This window comes from Ciconia boyciana, chromosome 24, assembly GCF_034638445.1.
Source record: "Ciconia boyciana chromosome 24, ASM3463844v1, whole genome shotgun sequence".
In the NCBI taxonomy this organism is placed as follows: domain Eukaryota; kingdom Metazoa; phylum Chordata; class Aves; order Ciconiiformes; family Ciconiidae; genus Ciconia; species Ciconia boyciana.
The window spans coordinates 3889184-3907208 of record NC_132957.1 but is presented as its reverse complement, the minus strand read 5'-3'; the positions used below and the strand labels follow the sequence as shown (position 1 = coordinate 3907208).

At 42.9% G+C, this 18025-nt stretch overlaps 3 protein-coding genes and 1 long non-coding RNA gene across 11 annotated transcripts in view; 2 read left to right on the top strand and 2 right to left on the bottom strand.

Annotated features, from left to right (window-relative positions):
* Positions 1 to 282: 282 nt before the first annotated feature.
* Positions 283 to 5621, bottom strand: C24H19orf44 (chromosome 24 C19orf44 homolog). Of its 2 annotated transcripts, XM_072845339.1 has the most exons (8): positions 5485 to 5621; positions 4600 to 5241; positions 3956 to 4313; positions 3288 to 3364; positions 2444 to 2915; positions 1513 to 1608; positions 1216 to 1382; positions 283 to 774 (listed from the first exon to the last, which is right to left on the bottom strand). In XM_072845339.1, the coding sequence occupies exons 1-8, from the start codon at positions 5530 to 5532 to the stop codon at positions 688 to 690; spliced, it is 1947 nt and encodes a 648-aa protein (XP_072701440.1). In that variant the 5' UTR covers positions 5533 to 5621; the 3' UTR covers positions 283 to 687. The 2 variants fall into 2 exon arrangements, with proteins under 2 accessions (XP_072701440.1, XP_072701441.1); XM_072845340.1 differs by lacking the exons at positions 283 to 774; positions 1216 to 1382 and having other exon boundaries at positions 1608 to 1740.
* Positions 5622 to 5891: 270 nt separating this feature from the next.
* Positions 5892 to 10086, top strand: CALR3 (calreticulin 3). Of its 2 annotated transcripts, XM_072845137.1 has the most exons (9): positions 5892 to 6075; positions 6221 to 6322; positions 6460 to 6663; positions 7368 to 7462; positions 8241 to 8450; positions 8569 to 8682; positions 8773 to 8916; positions 9568 to 9660; positions 9773 to 10086. In XM_072845137.1, exons 1-9 carry the CDS (start codon positions 5931 to 5933, stop codon positions 9938 to 9940), a joined length of 1275 nt encoding a protein of 424 aa, XP_072701238.1. In that variant the 5' UTR covers positions 5892 to 5930; the 3' UTR covers positions 9941 to 10086. The 2 variants fall into 2 exon arrangements, with proteins under 2 accessions (XP_072701238.1, XP_072701239.1); XM_072845138.1 differs by lacking the exon at positions 8773 to 8916 and having other exon boundaries at positions 9773 to 10085.
* LOC140643425 (uncharacterized) lies at positions 9239 to 11548 on the bottom strand. The gene is made up of 3 exons (XR_012039574.1): positions 11383 to 11548; positions 10886 to 11052; positions 9239 to 9355 (listed from the first exon to the last, which is right to left on the bottom strand). It is a non-coding gene; the product is annotated as an uncharacterized lncRNA (long non-coding RNA).
* A 142-nt stretch (positions 11549 to 11690) lies between these two features.
* EPS15L1 (epidermal growth factor receptor pathway substrate 15 like 1) overlaps positions 11691 to 18025 on the top strand; it is a 46967-nt gene continuing 40632 nt past the window's right edge. For 5 of the 6 annotated variants that reach the window (XM_072845131.1, XM_072845130.1, XM_072845129.1 and 2 more), the window contains exons 1-4: positions 11691 to 11837; positions 17100 to 17145; positions 17374 to 17459; positions 17820 to 17867. In XM_072845131.1, coding sequence (XP_072701232.1) covers positions 11808 to 11837; positions 17100 to 17145; positions 17374 to 17459; positions 17820 to 17867 — 210 coding nt within the window. In that variant the 5' untranslated portion in view covers positions 11691 to 11807. Of the gene's footprint in view, positions 11838 to 17099; positions 17146 to 17369; positions 17460 to 17819; positions 17868 to 18025 lie in introns of all 6 variants that reach the window. The other variant, XM_072845132.1, reaches the window with a different exon arrangement.

Genomic DNA, 18025 nt, shown 5'->3' with positions numbered 1-18025 from the left:
TATGGTGAAATATCAGTTTGTTCTAGATCTACTGTAGTTGTGGAACTGTAACTGTCTGTGAATCGGCATACAACACCTGTATGTTATCAACTTGTGAATTTTATTGTTTTGCCTTCCAATAAACACTTTTTTTTTAATAAAAAGAAAATGGAGGCTCGTATTTCAGAGTAAACGGATTCTAGTACGTTGGCTGTAAGCCTCCCTTGCATTGAATTTATCTTAATTTGCACGTGTTTGGTTTTGCAGTAATCTGGCAAGGCTAACTGTATATACGCACCATTTGAACGCGGCACTAAAGTCAGGATATGGTATTGTTCCACTGTGATCACGTTCCTCGGGTGCTGTAGTACAGGCTTTCCCTTCTACCCTGATCACAGATCACACGATCTGCATGGTAAGCGTGCACACTGTCGTGACTTCCCACGCTCCCTTTAGAGAGAAGGGTTGTCTTGGTTTTCTTTTTGCTGAATGCTGACATGGCTGGCTGAAGGTTCCTGCCTGTCCCTGTATCACGTACATTAGTAACAAATTCAGATACAGGAAAATAAATTATGTCTGATAAAATACATCGCAGTTAGTACAGATCCTTCCAGTACATAGTTTGTAACTTTTTATCTGTGCACTTTGGAAGGGTTTCTTGATCCAGCTCGACATTCCAGCTTGTAAATTAAATTTGACTTCCAACAGTCAAAGCCGTTTTTCCTCCTGTGCTTTCCGAACTTCTTCACGTGCTTGCTCCATTGTTAGGGGTGGGGATTTGTGATTCTTGATGTACTGCAAAAAAAAGTTAACAACAAATTTCTTTATTATGTAGATAAATACTTTCCGGTATTTAATCAATAATAAATCTCCATGTCAAGATACCTGCACTTGTCTATGCTAGCACCAGAAGCTGATACTTTTGTTGGAGCATTAGGAAGATCCTTGCTCGTTTGAGGACAGCTAAATGCTACAGCAGGAAGCTGCTTCCTTCAAAGCTATGGCCTCCAGTAAGACTTTAGTCTTTTTTTACTGCATAAACTCCCGACTCGTTATTAATATGGGTGCAAGCATTATAGTATTCTTATTCTATGAAGTAATTTATTCAATGATACAAACTTTATCTGATTAATGACAAATACGCAAAGAAAATCTGTTGGCTGCAAATACTAGAAGTGTTTGGAAAGGAATATACAGTTGCTCTGTCCAGGCTGCTGCCTAGTCCGTCGTACATACCTCCTTAGTCTCTTCCAGGGTGTGGTAGTGGAACTTCTCATTCTCTAAGGACTCCACAAGGGAGAAGTGAAGGTGGTGAATGTTCTCTACAAACTGCTGAGTCAACATCAAGTGCTGTTTCACCATGGCGTTTAGAACAAGAGCTGACGGGCTGTACGCTGTCAGGGCTGCAAGAAACGGAGAGTATATACTTGAGTGGTACATTGCAGTCGGAGAGTAAGGGCTGAACGATCCAAGCAGGGGTTAGATGCGTAAAATACAGTAAAACAGAATAGTAAGGAACATGTTTTTCAGTACCTTCTACTGCATCCATGCTGATGACGTGACTGGCAATAGGTACTGGATCAATGTAGCTGTTCCCTACAGGTGGGTCAAGTACTGCAGAGGCATTTGCTGTGTACAGGATAAAATTAGAGTTACTGGGTTTGGAGGGTGGAAAGGTTTAGCACTAGGACTCTGTTCATCTTCGTCAGTCTCTTGGGACATCAGTTGCCGTAGAACCACTGTAGAGCCTAACAGGGAGTTCTGTCAACCAAAAAAATGGTAAAATAGTTTGACGACCTCCACAGTTTCTTTACTCTTACGTTCATGACACACGCCATGGCGGAAGGCATCTTTTCTAACCCCAGACAGAGTAAAAATAAAGGCTTTTGTATTTGAGGGAAGCTACTCTTTCTAAGTACATGCGAGTTTCTCTTTTCTCCTCCTTGAGCGTGGCAAGAAGCAGCTCTTACCACTTTTTCCTTGAAGTAAAGAGAGGTAGGAAAGGAGCTACCCCTCAGAAACAGTTAAAGGTCACGGCTGTCTTTTGTACATGGGGCCATAGCGCTTTCCCAAGAAATAAATACAATGCAAAAAAGAACTCCGATGGGTGATCACTTTAGTAACAATCCAATAGTATTGTTTACAATAGTGAAGATACAATTAAAATGTTGAATTCCATGTGAGAATATTACTCGGGCTATTGCAAGCTCTGTCGCTAACACTAGTTCCTGTCAGGGGTTATTTTTTTAGCAAAACCCAGTTCCAAGTTCTTACTCTGTTGTCCAATCCCAATCTTTTCTACAGATAGCAGATCAGAGTGTTGGGCTTTAGAAAGTTTTTAATTTAATGTCAGCTAGGGGAAGCTGGTACTGAAACTAAGAACTCTATCAAGGCCAACTAGGCTAGCGTACAAAATATAAAAATGTAAAAATTGCCTGAATAGGGCAGTATCTCGTGAACTTACTCTTTGACCAGCAATAGGTGAATGGAGGATCCACTGTCTGAACCGCAGTTTCTTTGACAGTTACTCTGCGTACCTGGTCATGCCGCTCTCTGGTAAATAAAGGTGATGATGCTGAAGATGGGCGTTTTCCAGAATACGTGCAGCTCTCAGAATGTTCCTTTGACATTTTCAATATAGATTCCCTGTCTGTTGCAGACAGAGACCTTTCAAAGTCATCAGAATATTCTGAATTAACAGTTCTCTCATCATGATCAAGATAATCTTGTTTGTGTCTAGGGAAATCTGCAGAAACGCTATTTAAATGCTCAGAGATTTCAGCTTCAGTCAGAGTTTTTTCAATATCCCCTTCAGAAACGTCATTCACACCAGTTACTCTACTTGTCATTTTAAGAGAAGCTTGGTCATTTTCCACGAGGAACATATCCTTTTTTGGATTTCTGTTTGATTCCTGAGGAATTTGAGTGTCTGTCCCCTGTAAAACAAAACAGCTGTATGTTAGGAGAATCAACAAAACACAGCCTAGGGTATGCCTCCATTATTCTTCATCTGTTCTGCTGGATATCACTGAGAGTTAGCTACTACTTTATTAGGAAAGAAAAACTTGGCGCTTCTGTGTCACCTTGCAAACCCTGCAGTGCTGTTACGTTTAGTAAGGAAATACAGACACTAAAAAAAGATTTCGGTCAGGTTTCAGCAGACTGTAAAATCCTGACCCTTACAGCTAGTGAGACATGCCCACCTCAGATCACCTCTGAGCAGAATGGAAGTATTTCTTTTAGAATATCCATCCTCTACCAAACAAAGGCAGAATAGAAATACGTGCTAGTAGGGAATTTCTACTTACTTTTGGCTTTAGTTCTGCTGCCTCGCTGGTGATATCTGGTGCCAAATCATCAAGGCTCAGAATGTTCAGTCTGAAGTCTGCAACCAAATGACAAACTGTCATGAGAATTTGCATGAAAATTACAGTACGTGCTCCCTTAAGCGAGAAAAGTGGGGAAAAATAAGTCAGTACTACATTCCTAGTTCAAAGTGTAATACTAAAAAGTAATAGCAGTCAATCACTCTAAACCTCTCACTTAGCAGCAGCTCCTTCTAAAGCTTCCTCCTTTGCCTGTCGGTGGATCTGCTAACCTGAGTTCGAGAGATTCTCAATGCCCCTCATTTGCACTTGTTCTCGCTCAGACCCGTTAGTATCTCACCCGTTAGGATCCCACTGACACATGAAAACTATTCTAAATGTTGTAATTGTTGTGACGTCATAACTAAGTGTCACCCAGGGAAGCAGCACTGAACTGAACCCATTAAATCAAAAGCCAAGAAAAATACCAATACATTACACTAGAAAAAAAGAAACAGATTGACAGAATTCCTTTGATAAAGCCTTATGTAAAATTACACTACTGAATCCTTTCAAAGTGAGTATTCACCCATGTTTATTAGTAAATTTATCAGTAGATTATTAGTACAATTCATGCCAAATCTACTGAGACAGTATTTTAGACCACTTACCATTTGAGCTGCTGCTGGTTGAATCTTCTGCATCAGCTGCTTTTGAAAACAATTCATCTAACGATTTTATTTCACTTCTGTCACTTTCAAGTGATATTTGGCTTTGCTTCGTGTTGCCTGTTCGAGGCAGAGTAATCTTTACAGTATTGTCTTTCATGGAAGAAGCCAGCGATTGAGATCTCATATTGTGTCGTACTGACAGGTTTCTGCTGGCTGGTGAAGGTGGTGGTGAATTAACTCTACCAAAACCATTCTTCTCTGAGTCTTTGCTGTGACAAGAAGATGTTTTAGATACCTCTGTCGGTGAAATTTCCTTATGAGATGGAGGAGGCATTCCTGACAAAACTGGAGTCTCTGTCTTTTGAAGAACATGAAAAAGAGATGTACGTGTTACTTCATTTATTATGTGTAGATCACTAAAAAGGAAAACAAATTATAATGGGTAAAACCCAGAAATTTTATGATTTAACTTAACTGATGGACTAAAGTCCGTGAACTGAAGTTAAATCATATCACGAGCAAGCCACAAATGCAAAATTAAAGTTTCGTTTCTGGTGTTATTTAAATAAAAAGTGACCTACCACTTAAAACAATTTTGTAAAAGTGTAAATAGAAATACATAATCCAGTGAAGTCTGTATTTACCTTTCCACCCCATTTAGAATCACTTACGACAACCCTCTGATTCTCATTTCCACTGGAAAACTCGGAAGAGCTCTCCATCAATTCTCTCATTTCCTCTTCATCACTATCCAGACCCAGGTGTTGTTTAACCGTAGCATTCTTTTTAGGGCTTTGGATCCTTTCCTCTTCCTTAGAACAGGCGTTACCGAGGGTTATATTTCCACTGGCAGTAGCATAACTCTTCAGATATTTCTTGCCCCTTGCACTGTGTTCATGACTGGAAGCAGACGAGAAGGACTCTTCATCCAGAGGCTTCTGGCCCAAGTCAGTGTTTTGCAATTCCATCTGCTTTTTTCGATTCATGATTTTGCTTTCTAGTTGCGCCACCTTCCTCAGAGCCGAGCTCGACCGTGCGTGGGAAGCGCTACCCGGAGGGTTCTTTGCTACCTGTCTGCTCACTGTCTGCACCGCACTTCCCGATGTCTGGCACCATTGGCTTCCATGTACGTTTTCGTTGCGCACCTTTAGGAATCTGCTCTGGCAGAACGGAGCTCTTCCAGTTTTCTCCAACTCCGCGTCAACCACAGAGAGCCCACTACAGGGGCGAGGACGGACGCTGCGCCCGGCTGCGATGGTTCTCCTACGGGGAGCACCGCTGGGTCCCTGCCGACAAGAGGATGCAGAAAGCCCTCAGAAGCGGAGGCAGGCGGCCCGGTTCAGCTCCCAGCTCCCCGGACTGGGCAGACACTCCCGCTCCCCACGGCCCTGCCCTCGTCACAGCCTGTGCCGGGCCGCCTCCTCCCACTCCCCGGTGCGGGCCCTCCCCACAGGCGGCTGCCCAGGTACAGACCGAGCGCGGCCGGTGCTGTGGCAGGGCGGCGGCCGGGACGGGAGCTGGCGCCTCACCTGCCCGCCGCCCGCGGGCGCCCTCTGCGCCCGCGCGATCGCAGCCATCCGGGACGGAGCGCCCTGAGGCGGCGGCGGCTCCTCCAGGCCTGTGCCAGAGCGGTCGGCGCCGGGCCGTATCCCGGAGACCGCGACTCCCTAACATCCCGCCCCCTCATTGGCTCCGCGCAGAGCCCCCTCGCACGCCGGCGATGCTTGGGCGTAACCAGCCAATCCCAAGAAGGTATACTACCGCCGGTTCCTGTGAGCGCCGACTACAAGCCCCAGCATGCATTTCGCCGCGCGGGCACGTGGCAGCAAGCTCCGCCCTCCGGGGCGCTAAGCCAATCTGATTCCGTTTCATAATAAGTTAGGAAAGCACAGCCAATCGGAGCCCGCCGTGGGAAGGGTGGGGCCCCGAAGGCGCGAGGGAGCGAGTCCGTTGCCGTGTGAGGGCGGTGGCGGCCATGGCGGCCATGGCTGCGGCTGGGCCCACAGGGCGCGGTGGCAGAGCCCCGGCCGTCGTCGCGCTGAGGCTGGCCCTGCTGCTCGGGGCCGCGCGGGGCTGTGCCTGGGCCGCGGTGTACTTCCAGGAGCAGTTTCTGGACGGAGGTTGGGCGAGGGCCGGGGGGTAGAGGAGGCGGTGGGGCGGCTGCCGGTAACGGCTGTGAGTGTGTGAGCTGGTGGGGAGGGAGCCCCGCTCACTGTACCCCCTTAACGACCCAACTCTTGTGTTGGTGCTGGCCTGGCGGGACAGCCAACTGGCAGAAGAGGTGGGTGAATTCTGAGCACAAGCCAGACCTTGGGAAGTTTAAACTCACTGCTGGGAAGTTTTATGGAGATCCAGTGCGAGATAAAGGTATGTAGGGTTAATTAAAAACACGCTATGGGAACCATCTCAAGAGTTGGGGATTTGCCGTGCATGGCAATAAAGGTATTTTTTCCTTGCAAATGGAGAAAAATGTCAGTTTGAATATTCTGTTCATATCTTTACAGGTCTACAAACTAGTGAAAATTCTAAATTTTATGCTATCTCCTCACGATTCAAACCATTTAGTAACAAAGGGAAGACTCTGGTCATTCAGTATACTGTGAAACATGAGCAGAAGATAGATTGTGGGGGGGGATATGTTAAGATTTTTTCCTCAAACTTGGATCAGAAGAACCTAAGTGGAGATTCACCTTATTACATCATGTTTGGTGAGTCTGTAGTTATTTCTTCGTTACTAAAATACTGTCACAGCTGTTGTGCAATTCTTCAAAGATGGTTGTGGAAATGGTGGAAAAATCATAAAGGAAGGCTGTCCATCCCAAAAAAATGAGGATGTTGTGACTGTAAGGAGTTAGCTCTTCCATGCTTGAGAGATCTCTAAATATGTATTAACAAAATACAGATTTATGCAAACATTCTGAGCTGATTTGAAGGACATAGCTGAAAATTATTAGAGCGAGCTTAGAATAAAAGTAGTTGTTCAGCAGGGTTTATTTTTTTAAGACCTTTAACTGAAACAACATACTGTAGGCCATTATCTGCTCTTATCTACTTGTATGTAGTTTCCAGTGACTTAGTGAAACTTGTACATTTGTATGTCAAAGTGAAATCTGTCATTATGTGTCTAATGTAATTATATAGTTACTCAGCTTGTGCCACAGCTAATTTTTATTTTGCCTGGATTTTTGTTTTCTATGTTAGTTTTCTGGGTTTAGTTCGGTAGCAGACTACACAAAATCTAATTCTAAGGTAGATCTAGAGATTTTGAGTAGAAGCCATGTCATCCATTAAAAATGGAATCCATCAAAATACGTGGAATGGGAGAGATCTAGCAGTATTAGAAGGAAAAGGTAAACAATCTGTATTCTTCTGGAAAGAAGTTAAGGATACAAAGCATCTAATCTCTTTGCAGGACCAGATATTTGTGGATCTGAGACAAAGAAAGTCCATGTTATTTTAAATCACAAGAATAAACCCCATCCAATGAAGAAACCGATCAGATGCAAGGTAAATACACATTTCAAAGATACATAAACTTTAAAATAAACAAGTTACAGGGATGTTAGGAAGAAAAAAAAACAAAACAAAACCCCAAACAACTCTTCCAAACATGTAACACCTTTGAGAAGTTCTACTCTTCATCATATTTTAAAAGTCATGTTAATTTTGGGACTTAAGATATTTCTTAGTTCATGATATGTTTGCAATTTAATGATTGCATTCCTAATACCTGATACTGCTACACGATGAAACAAGGTTGCAAGGGTGCTGTATGTTATTAAGAAATGTATGTCATTGTGTTTCTTAATCGTAACTTTAATTCCACGTTTCCTAGCGAGAGAGCGCTTTCTTGTGATATAAATGTAAGATCCTGGCTATATATTCAATATTTTTGCTTTTAACCTATGTAGTAAGCCTTTTTATGTGCCTTTGCTGTAGCTATTTGGGATATAAATAACTTGTATTTGATATTAACAAAAATAATTACTTTATCTGATAATATTTTCAATCTTGTGACACTTCCTCTTGCCAATCAGATATAGACTGTGTTATCTTGCAACCATTCAGTTTTGTTCAGAGACTCAGATGGGAGGACTGGAAAATACATGTGAAAAATGTCATAAATTTTATTTTCCCCCTCTATGAGACTTTGGGAATTATTTTTTCTTACTACTGCTTATGAAAAATCCATTAGAAATTAGCATTATAATTCTGGTGTGATGCAGTTCCTAAAAGCTATATTTAAGGTTCTTACAAAATTTTACTTGCTTTCTTTAAAACCCAGGTTGACGGATATACACATCTCTATACGTTGATTATAAGGCCAGATCAGACTTACGAAGTAAAAATTGATAACGAAGTGGTTGCATCCGGCAACTTAGAAGATGATTTAGACTTTTTGCCACCAAGGAAAATTAAAGATCCAACAGTGAGGAAACCCCCTGACTGGGATGATCGAATCCAAATTGATGATCCAAATGACATCATGCCTGAGGTAACTGGCTCTCCTTATTCTGCATTATTGAGGATTTTCATTCTTGCTGAATACGCATTTGATAGAGTTGAACTCTGCACTAGTTTTGCTTTCTTAATCTTCCTGTCTCTTTTTCAAGGATTGGGATGAACCGGAATACATCATGGACACTAGTGCTGAGAAACCTGAAGACTGGGATGATGCTGTGAATGGAGGATGGCATTACCCTATGGTCAAGAATCCTCTATACAGAGTATAAATAATCTCTTAATCCTAGTTATGGATAACACTTGAAGCAACTTTTCTTTGCCTGACTGTATTCAGGGCATGTGGTTAATCCTAGGGGGAATGGAAACCAAGGCAGATTGATAACCCAAATTATAGAGGAGTTTGGCCTCATCCACAGATTGACAACCCAAATTACTCGCCAGACTTCAGTATCTACAGCTATGAAAATATTAGCATCATTGGACTAGATATCTGGCAGGTGAGATGCCTTTACTGGAAAATAAAGAACTTTTCTCTCACTGAGTAAACAGCAACCTGTTTACCCTTTGCATATAAACATTATTGCTTTGGGATCTTAGGGACCTATGTCTTTAACTTGCTCTTATTTAAATATATGTACCACATTGAAAAATCTGTAAGACGCACTGATCTTCTGTTGTAGTTATTGTTTGGATCAAAATCATCCACAGGTAAGTGAGGGGCCTAATCTAATTTGTGTAAGTATTGTAAAGTGTGACTGATTCCATCTGACTTGAGGTGCGTAACCGAGGCTTCAAGCAGCTCAGTTACTCCTGACTTACCCAAAGATTAATGAGGAGAAAACTGCCCTCGGGGGTGCCTCTGAGATCTTCCTCTGTCTTGGGTTTCTTGACCAGCCAGTGATGAGACTTAAAACTTCTTAAAGAGCAGGGAAATGCCTGAAGTGGAAACAAGTCCTTTAGATTCTTGAAAACAGTTGTCCAAAAAGAGAGAATTCTTCATCAAATTCTGCAAAAATCTATGGGGTTCTTAACACGATTACTCTATATTGAATATATGACACAAACATATTGTTAAAAAAAAAAAAGAGATTAAAACTCTTAAGAAAACAAAGAGGCATCCTCGGTTTTTTTGCTCTATTCCTTCAAAGGTGAGAGCTGGCACAATTTTTGACAACTTCTTGGTAACAGATGATGAGGTTTATGCAGAAGACTTTGGAGATGAAACGTGGGGAGAAACGAAGGTAACATGAAATTCTTCTGTCTGTTTTGGTTCTTTCTTATCACATTTTAAAAATCCCCTGTCTAATCTGATTGAGAAGCTATTGGTGCATAAAAATGAAATCTTAATATTAGGGTCCTGAAAAGGAAATGAACATAAAGCAGACCGAGGAAGAGCAGGAGAGAGAAAGGGCTACAGAAGAAAAATACTTTGAGCAACGGTTTAAGAAAAAGCTAGAGAGAAAAAAAGCATCTGGAAAGGATAGAGCAGTAAGGAACACTGTTGAGAAGGAAGAGCTTTAATTGTTATTTGAAAGAAGTTCACTTTGGTGGTGGTTTTTGGTTTTTTTTTTCACTTAGGGATTTTTTCACTTAAGGATTTTGATATTTTGTTAACAGCTTGTTGAAATCTACACCAATGGAGTTGTATTAAAACAAGATTTTTTTTAAAATTCAACATTAAATTTGTGACCAGTTTCCATTATTTTTAATAAAAATACCGTAACATAGTTAAATTCTCTATAGAAAAGGTTAAATTTTTTATTAACTGTATCTTAACGCTGCTAAAATGTATTAAAAACACGTGTAATAAAGCACTAGGTTTTGGAACTGTTTTACACTTTCATGGTTTAATATTAAATGTAAAATTTGTGCTCATTTTTGTTGAGGAAATATCATAATAAGCTTTTTATGATATTTCATTAAAGGGTTCAGCATGTCAAATGTGTGAAGCATGTTTCACAACATACTTCAAACTAAGGAGGAGATAAGCTTTGCTAAGCTGCTGTGGTAATTGTGCACCTGTCAGAGTTTCGGGGATTACTGCAGCTGTACGGCTGCCGCGAACGCACCGTGGCTGCGCTTGGCTGTTCCGCCATGCCTGATCTGCTGATGGAACGTTCTAGCTTGCTTTCTCAGTGTGGGACCTGAGTGACAGTAGTCTATCCTTTCACAAGTTTAAATATTCAGACAATTTTTTTCCCCTTCAAAAATCTGAAATGCATACATGCAGTGCTTGGAAGCTGGTTTAAATTATTATTTTTTTTTTTCCTAAGGGCCCGGGGGGAGGAATTTGAAACGGTGAACAATGTGCCTATTTTTGTCTGACCTGTCTTGTAACTTGTTCGGTCACTTCCTTCATCCCTTCTCAGGTCCTTCTGCTCTTCTGCATTTCCTCCCCATCCCCCCAAGAACTAATGCTATACATTTAGCAAAAACTGAAGCCAGAGCCAATGGTTTTGCATTTACCTCTAGGGTATCTGAATGCTGGCTGAGCAGAGTTTTGTGTGGTAAGGCGATAGGGACTAGGAGGGTCTGTGGAAGCCCGCACTTCAGTGAGTCGCAGCTTCTAGCCTGGGGAGCGACTGAGGTCAAATTCTTTCACTTCTTGTCCAAGTGCTGTTCCCTGTAAAACACTTCCAAGGGTGTTGTGGGGTGAAGAACTTTGAAAGGCATTGACGTACACAGTTGCCCTTTACCTTTTTTCCTAAGCACATTCCTGTCGATTTAGCTTTTACATGGCCACAATGATCTAGCCTCGTTCAGGCTGCTGTTCAATATTTATATGTTGCAGTCAGGGATTTGTTAACTTTGTTGTATTTGATGTTGAATATTTGATCATAGACCAGAGGAAGCTTAATTCAGTGAGGTTTAGTGTAATGAAGTAAAATAACTAAGTTTGTCTAGGAGAAAGTTGGAGGCAGGTCATCCAGCTAAAAGGTCGATCGGTGCCTTGACTCAGTTACCTGGAAGAATATTCCACAAGGCAGCTGCAGTCTTCCCTAGACCTACTTTGTCCATAACGTAGGTAGGTCACTGCTAGCTTCGCTTCAGGCAGCTGGAGGAGAGCCATGTCTGCGAGCAGAGAGACTGCGGGAAGCAGGGGCTGAGCTGCGGCAGGACGGGACAGCGGGAGCAGCCCCACCTCGTCGGGGTGCGGAACGGCTGCCGGGGCAGATAAGCCGCGGCCGCCTTCTTCCCGGGTCAAACGCGTCTCCTGAGCTGCCCTGACGAACTCCCGGGCGGCGGCGGCCCAGCAGGCCCCGGCCCCCGCCCGCCCAGGCCAGGCCCAGCGGGGCCGCGCCGTGCCAGGCGCGGCCGGGCGGCCTCCCGCCGCCGCTCGCCCCGCCTTCCCCCCGCCCCGGCCGCTGCCCGAATCAGTGGGAGGAAGATGGCGGCGCTCATCCCCCTCGGCCAGCAGGTAACCGGCCCGGCCCGGCCCGCCGGCGGCCGGACTCTGCCGGGGGGAGCACCTGGGGGCGGCTGAGGGGAGACGCGGCCCTCTGGCCCCGGCAGTTGCGCGCCGATCGGGGAAGGGGGAGCGGGCCCTCCCCGGTGCGGGTCCCCCTCCCGCCGGCGGGTGCATCCGGGGCCGGGTCGGCGCTGGGGCATAGGCCCTGCCTCTCCCCGCGCCCGGGGGGCGGCTCGGCCCGCGGGGGGGGGAGGGCCGGTGCGCGGCGGGGAGCAGGCCCTGGGCGGGGGCGAGGGGGGCGAGCAGCCCCCGGCTGTCCCCCGCCGTCGGGCCGGGGCTGAGCCTCCCGGGGGCAGGCGCCGGCCGCTGCTGTGGGGGCACAAAAGGCGGTGGCGCCCACTCCTCATGGAGGCCCCGGAGCTGTCCCCCGGGGCAGGGGCAGGGGCAGGGGCAGGGCAGCACCGAGGCTCTCTCAATGCTTTCCCTCCCCGAGCTGCAGCTCCGGGCTTTGAGCTACGGGGATTAATGCGGTGCGGTGGTCCGAGGTCCAGGGCTGGGCTGCCGGAGGGATGGGGCTCGCTGTCTGCTCGGGGCTCTGACTTCGGTCACGTCACCCTGTTTTCCTATTTGTAACGCGGGGTTAATGCCGCCTTTAGCTGTTGGGGTGTCATGACTGTGCTTAATAGTTGGGAGGTGCATGAGTAGCGTAGCCATAGGCGCGGGTACACCAGTGAAGGACTCAGTACGTAGGAATGAAAAGGAGGTTTTCGCCCATCAGCAGGAGAATGAGGCTTCTGCAGGGGAGCAGAAGACCCTGAACCTTGGAGCTTGTCTGACACAAGGAGGGTAGCGTGGCTCTGGGAGAGGCTGTGTTTCGAGCTCTGGTTTAATGTTTGGGATCCTTGGGGAGGTTTTTGTTGTTATTGTTGTTACAAGTTTTTTGATTAATTCCTCACCCAAATAATTTAAACCTGAACAGTGTGATCACTATGTATTCTGTCCCATACTCCTGTGAAGGTAGTCAGTTTACTTATTTCTTTTAAAACAAAAGAAAAGCAACACCACCCCACCACCCCCCAATGCCTTGAAATTAAAACTGTTTTCTACACTGTGGCTAGGCCACAGCAATTCAGGCTAGTCAGGAATTCAGAACAACGGCTATTGATAGTTCAAATGATTTAAATATATATATTTCCTTTTAATAACAGACTTTTATTTGTCGTAACTCTGAAAATTCATCTTTCAGTGGAGTTATGTGATGCTTGGGTAACATGTGATTTGCTGGGCGCCTTATTAAGAGAGTGCACTGCTTTTTAGCTTCTGAATAGCAGTAGGAGTCCTGATGAACATCTGTTCAATTAAAGGAACATGTTCAGAAACATCTGAAAACATCTATGCACACACAAACTGTTACCAAAAGTTTTCAAGTGAAGTAACGTGCTGCAAAATATATATGTCAAATAAACTCTGGACTTGAAAGAGGTTGTTGTTGCGGAACTTCTATGTTGGTAAAAATGTATCAAATATTTATTATACTACAGACAGAGTATAATAAATCCTGCTTCTGTGTTGTTTAAATTCTAATTGATATTTACGAGACTGGCATCGATGGTATTTTCTTTTGTCTAACGTAATATATTATCTTGAGGAAAAAAGGGACATGTTCTGTGAACATATCAGTTATTTTGACATATTATTTTCCAACTAATTCATTGGAAGCATTCTAGTTCTAAAACTTTTTTTTCTATATTGAACTGTCAAGAGTAATCTAGCTATAATCAGGGCAGTAAACAGAACTTCCCTGGACATTAATAAACTTAATCTTTTAGTAGCCTCAATTTCATGATTACTACAGAGATAGGTGCTATTTATAATAAATGCTAGAAATTGTATTAAAAGGAATAGGAGAGGTTACATGTGCTGTAATGTTGAAGCATGTTCACTCAGAAAGATATAAAATATTGATATCAACATATTAGGAGCTATAAACAATATGGGTAGTTCAAGCATGTGAAAGTGTTTAGTCATATTTGTTCTCATAAATGAATTTTATTATGGTTCTATTGTTCTATGAAGTTATGTTTTTATGATGTTGTTATGAAAGAGAATTTAGATGTCTAACTTACAGTATGCAAACTATTTAACAGGTTTCCGCTGTCTTTGTTTCAACTGGCTATGCATAAAAACAGTTGAAGAGCAAGCACGTAAAATCAGTTCTTGGAGTTAAACAACAACTGAAACTGCATTTGATTTATCTTTGATAACTTTATTTTCTTGAATATTTGATCACCTTATCAGTGGTCTTTCCACTGTGCTAGGCATGTTCAACCTACAGCCTCTGGAGGTTATGGAGAGTTATGTTAGAGATATTGGGACAGCGCAGATCATTTTGTAGCTCAGTCTTCTGACACAACTCGGGATACTCGGCAAGTAGAGTAGGGGCAAAGGTAATCTTTCTGGGGCAGCAGCAACCTTCTTTTGGCTTTCATCTTTGTGGGACACCTTGTTTTTTCCCCTTTCACAGTACCTATTTTCATCCGTCATATGATGTGACAAGAGTGTCTGAAAGAAAATTGTGAAACAAGAGGACACCAAAGGAAATAACTCACCTGATCCAGAGTTCTTTGTGGCCCTGAGATGACCTCAGGAAAGAGGGCTGCTAGGAGCTGGCTTTATTAATTGTTCTGGTGGCAGCAGCTTACTCCTGCCTTTTTCCCAGACCTGTGTTAAGGGACATGGAGATGTATCCATATGCATGTACTGCGTACCACAAATGCAATGTACCAGCTCTGCTGTGAGAGAGCAAGTTCAAGACTTGAACTTCAAATTTGTACAGGAAATCAACTTAGAGATGAAACAACAAGGCACCAGGGTTCTGAGGTGGCTGTTTGGGAGACAATGTAAAGTGTTGGTCATAGGTGGAGTTTTGGGGAATATGGAGTAGGCGTAGAAACCAGAGGGTTGTTAAATTGGGAGTCAAACTGAACTGCTGTATAACAGGTTATATCCTTTGACCACTCATCAGCTGCAAACTCTTCAAAATGTTTTTCTCTGATTGCCAGCATTGACACTGTCTTGTGTAGATTGTTCAGCAGATGTCATCAAATTACAGAATTATCTTGAATGATAGTGATGTAGTCACATGTGGTGACGGGTAGATAGGCAGCTATGCTATTTTTATCACTTGAACCCATTTTGTCTGGTCTGCTTCATCACAGAGATGCAGCCATTTAGGTAAATCGGTCAGAGTGGCTTAATCTTTGTAAAATTCTGCAAGTAGAGAGTCGAGTGATGAAGTGCTTTCCAGCAGCACTTGGATGCATATATTGCTGTAGAAGAAACTTCACAGCATTTAAGCACATCACCCTGGATTCCTGCCACTTCTGTCAGGTAAGTCAGCTGTTGTCATGGCTGACAGTATCAAATGAGGACGACAAGAATGTCTGGTGATGGGATGAGATCATTCAATACGGCTGCTGGAGTGGTTTGCTCTGTATCTTGGTATGAATCCAGCCTCCGCGTGCTCCAGGATACTCACCAAATTAGTTAGAGGAGCTTGTAGTTGGTCTTTGGCTAGCTTCTCTGAGCCTTCTGATAAACAAGAGGTATATAGTTGGGTGATAGTTGGCTAAAACATACTAGATTTTATTCAGAGTTGGACAGTTTCCTACTTCCACCTTTTTTCTGAACGATGTGTTTCCTACTTTGGACAGGAACACAGTGCTTATCTATGCTGATCGTTTACAAGCCAGCAAAAAGATGAGTCAGATTTATGAGTTATGGTCACAGCTTTCTTCTGAAGTCCTATCCAGCTTCTGGAAGAGCAAGAGCTTCCCGAGTGTCCTGGTGGAGTATGCAGTGGCTTATTTTGTTGATGGATATAAGTGAAGTACATTTAAGATGTTTAGGAAGCTCTTCTGAAAAGGCATGATCTTTCTAGCCAAGTAGAACAAGTGATCTTGAAAGAGCTCGATGTTCGCTTGCTTTTGATTAATAGGGTTTAGTTATTTTGGGTATCTCCTTAAATTAAGATTTGGCATGTTTATTGTAAACTTACAGGAAGATTCTCTGTGTGTAAAATAAAATTTCATGCTCTTCATTGGTCTCTCATGATATTTCTGTCTCCCTTCCCCTCAGTGTAGGCAGAACATCTGGAAATCCATGTGTATGACAAGGAAGAAGGTAGCAGTTGGGAGGTGACATACCAGTGATCAAAGTTAGCACAAAATAATCATTCGTCAGATGTCTGACTTGTGTCCTGTAGGTGAAGAGCGGTTGTCCCAGGCAGGCTTTGGGATGTTTTGACATCTCTGAGTCTCAGTCGTTAAACTGTCTTTATTGGGTTGCTTTGTTGCTTCTGTTTTAAGGCCTTTGCTCTAAAGGGTGACTTGTTTGAGACTGGATTGTAACGTTTTTGCTCTTGGCATTGAGGCTGGAGAATGGTGTGGAGATATAAGCTGCACGTGGCTAGAACTTGGGTGGCAATTGTAGGAAGCAACTGAGAAGATGTGTGTTGGGGCTTCTGCCTCTTTTGGCATTTCAGTTCCCGTTTGCTTGGAACGTCAGCAAGAGGGAAGAGGACTCTGCTTGTTTAGTGTTCTGAAAAGGCAGAGCCTACCTTTGTGTCTGCTGCTTTTGTGTAATGCAGTGCTAACACCAAGGTGAAATCCTCAGACGACATTGTCAGAGAATTGTGATATTTGGTAATTAACCATTCATTCTATTTTTTTTTTACGCTGTTTCAATTTAAGATCCTAGTCCTGAAAATGCATAAACACAGGCATATTTTGATACCAGGGTTCTGTGTCTGTGTATGCATATAATTGTCTGCTGAAAATATTCCATAAATATATATATACAATGCAGGAGGTAGTCAAGTCAGCATTATGTGGAAAACTCTGCCTTTGATATCAGTAGTTCTCAAACTGTGATCTGAAATACCTTGGCAAATAGTTCAAAGCTGTTCTACAAAACCTTATTACCATACAGTGTTGTTAATTAAAAGTGTGACTATAAGTATGAATGCTGGTGAATAAGAAGTTTTAAGAGGTGACAGTAGTCTGTTGGCTGCCAGTTTTGGGGGAATCTGTTATCCACACTTAGATTTCAAGTATCCAGTTTGGAACACAGCAAATTAACATACCGTTTTATATTTTTGATAGAAGTCATACACAAAGTACTGTATGCTTTTTTTTCTGTCAGTCCCTAAAGGCGAGCTGTCTGTGATTGCAGTTCTTTCTTTGTTTTCTTAACGTCTCTCTTGTTTTTCAGTTTTCTACTGGGAATCCATTATACGAAACTTATTACAAACAGGTAGGTTCTTAAAAAAAAATTTAAAAATAAAGTGCCATTTCCTCTTCCCCAAGATTTCCTTCTCTTTCCTTTCCCCATTGCAGTACTAAACTTCTGTAAATTCTCTCTGCTGAGTGGTAGTGCATGCTTGTACAGCTCCTTTTGACCTACAGACAAGAGGCGTTTCATTTCTGATCTCTGCTTTCATGACAGACATGCTTCAATTGAATGTGAATTTTTATCTTTCAGGTAGATCCAACATATACGGGGAGAGTTGGGGCAAGTGAAGCTGCACTGTTTCTTAAAAAATCCGGTCTCTCTGATATTATCCTTGGAAAAGTAAGTTGAAGTAATTAGATAATGCAGTAATTATCTGTATGCTTGCTTAAGTGCAGCTAACATTGAGCAGAAGGGGTTTGCAAAAAGGAACTCGGTGGAACGCAAATCAGATCCTTTGAACATTAGGTTAACCACAGACTGGTAATAGCTCCAAGGTATTGTTCTGAGTTTCATAGGAATCTAAAAGGAAAAATTGTCTTTTGTGTAACATTTTTGTTGTTAACTTGAGAATTAAATAACATTGTATGTTATATCTTGAAAGCTGCAACGAACAGTTCAAGAAGGCATACAATATGAACTGTTGAGCTGAGTTAAGTTTTATTTTAAAATCACAATGGCTTTTAATTTGTATCTCCACAGATATGGGATTTGGCTGATCCGGAGGGTAAAGGATACTTGGATAAACAGGTAAATGAAATGTGCTTGTAGACCTCTTACATTACCTTCCACAGATTAGCCTTGTTTCAGGAAAACCCTGATATCCATAGTAGTCATCCTTAGCTTTTTTTTTTTAAGTTTTCATTTACAAGATGAGTTTTTTTCCTAGCACTGCTCATATCCAAGTG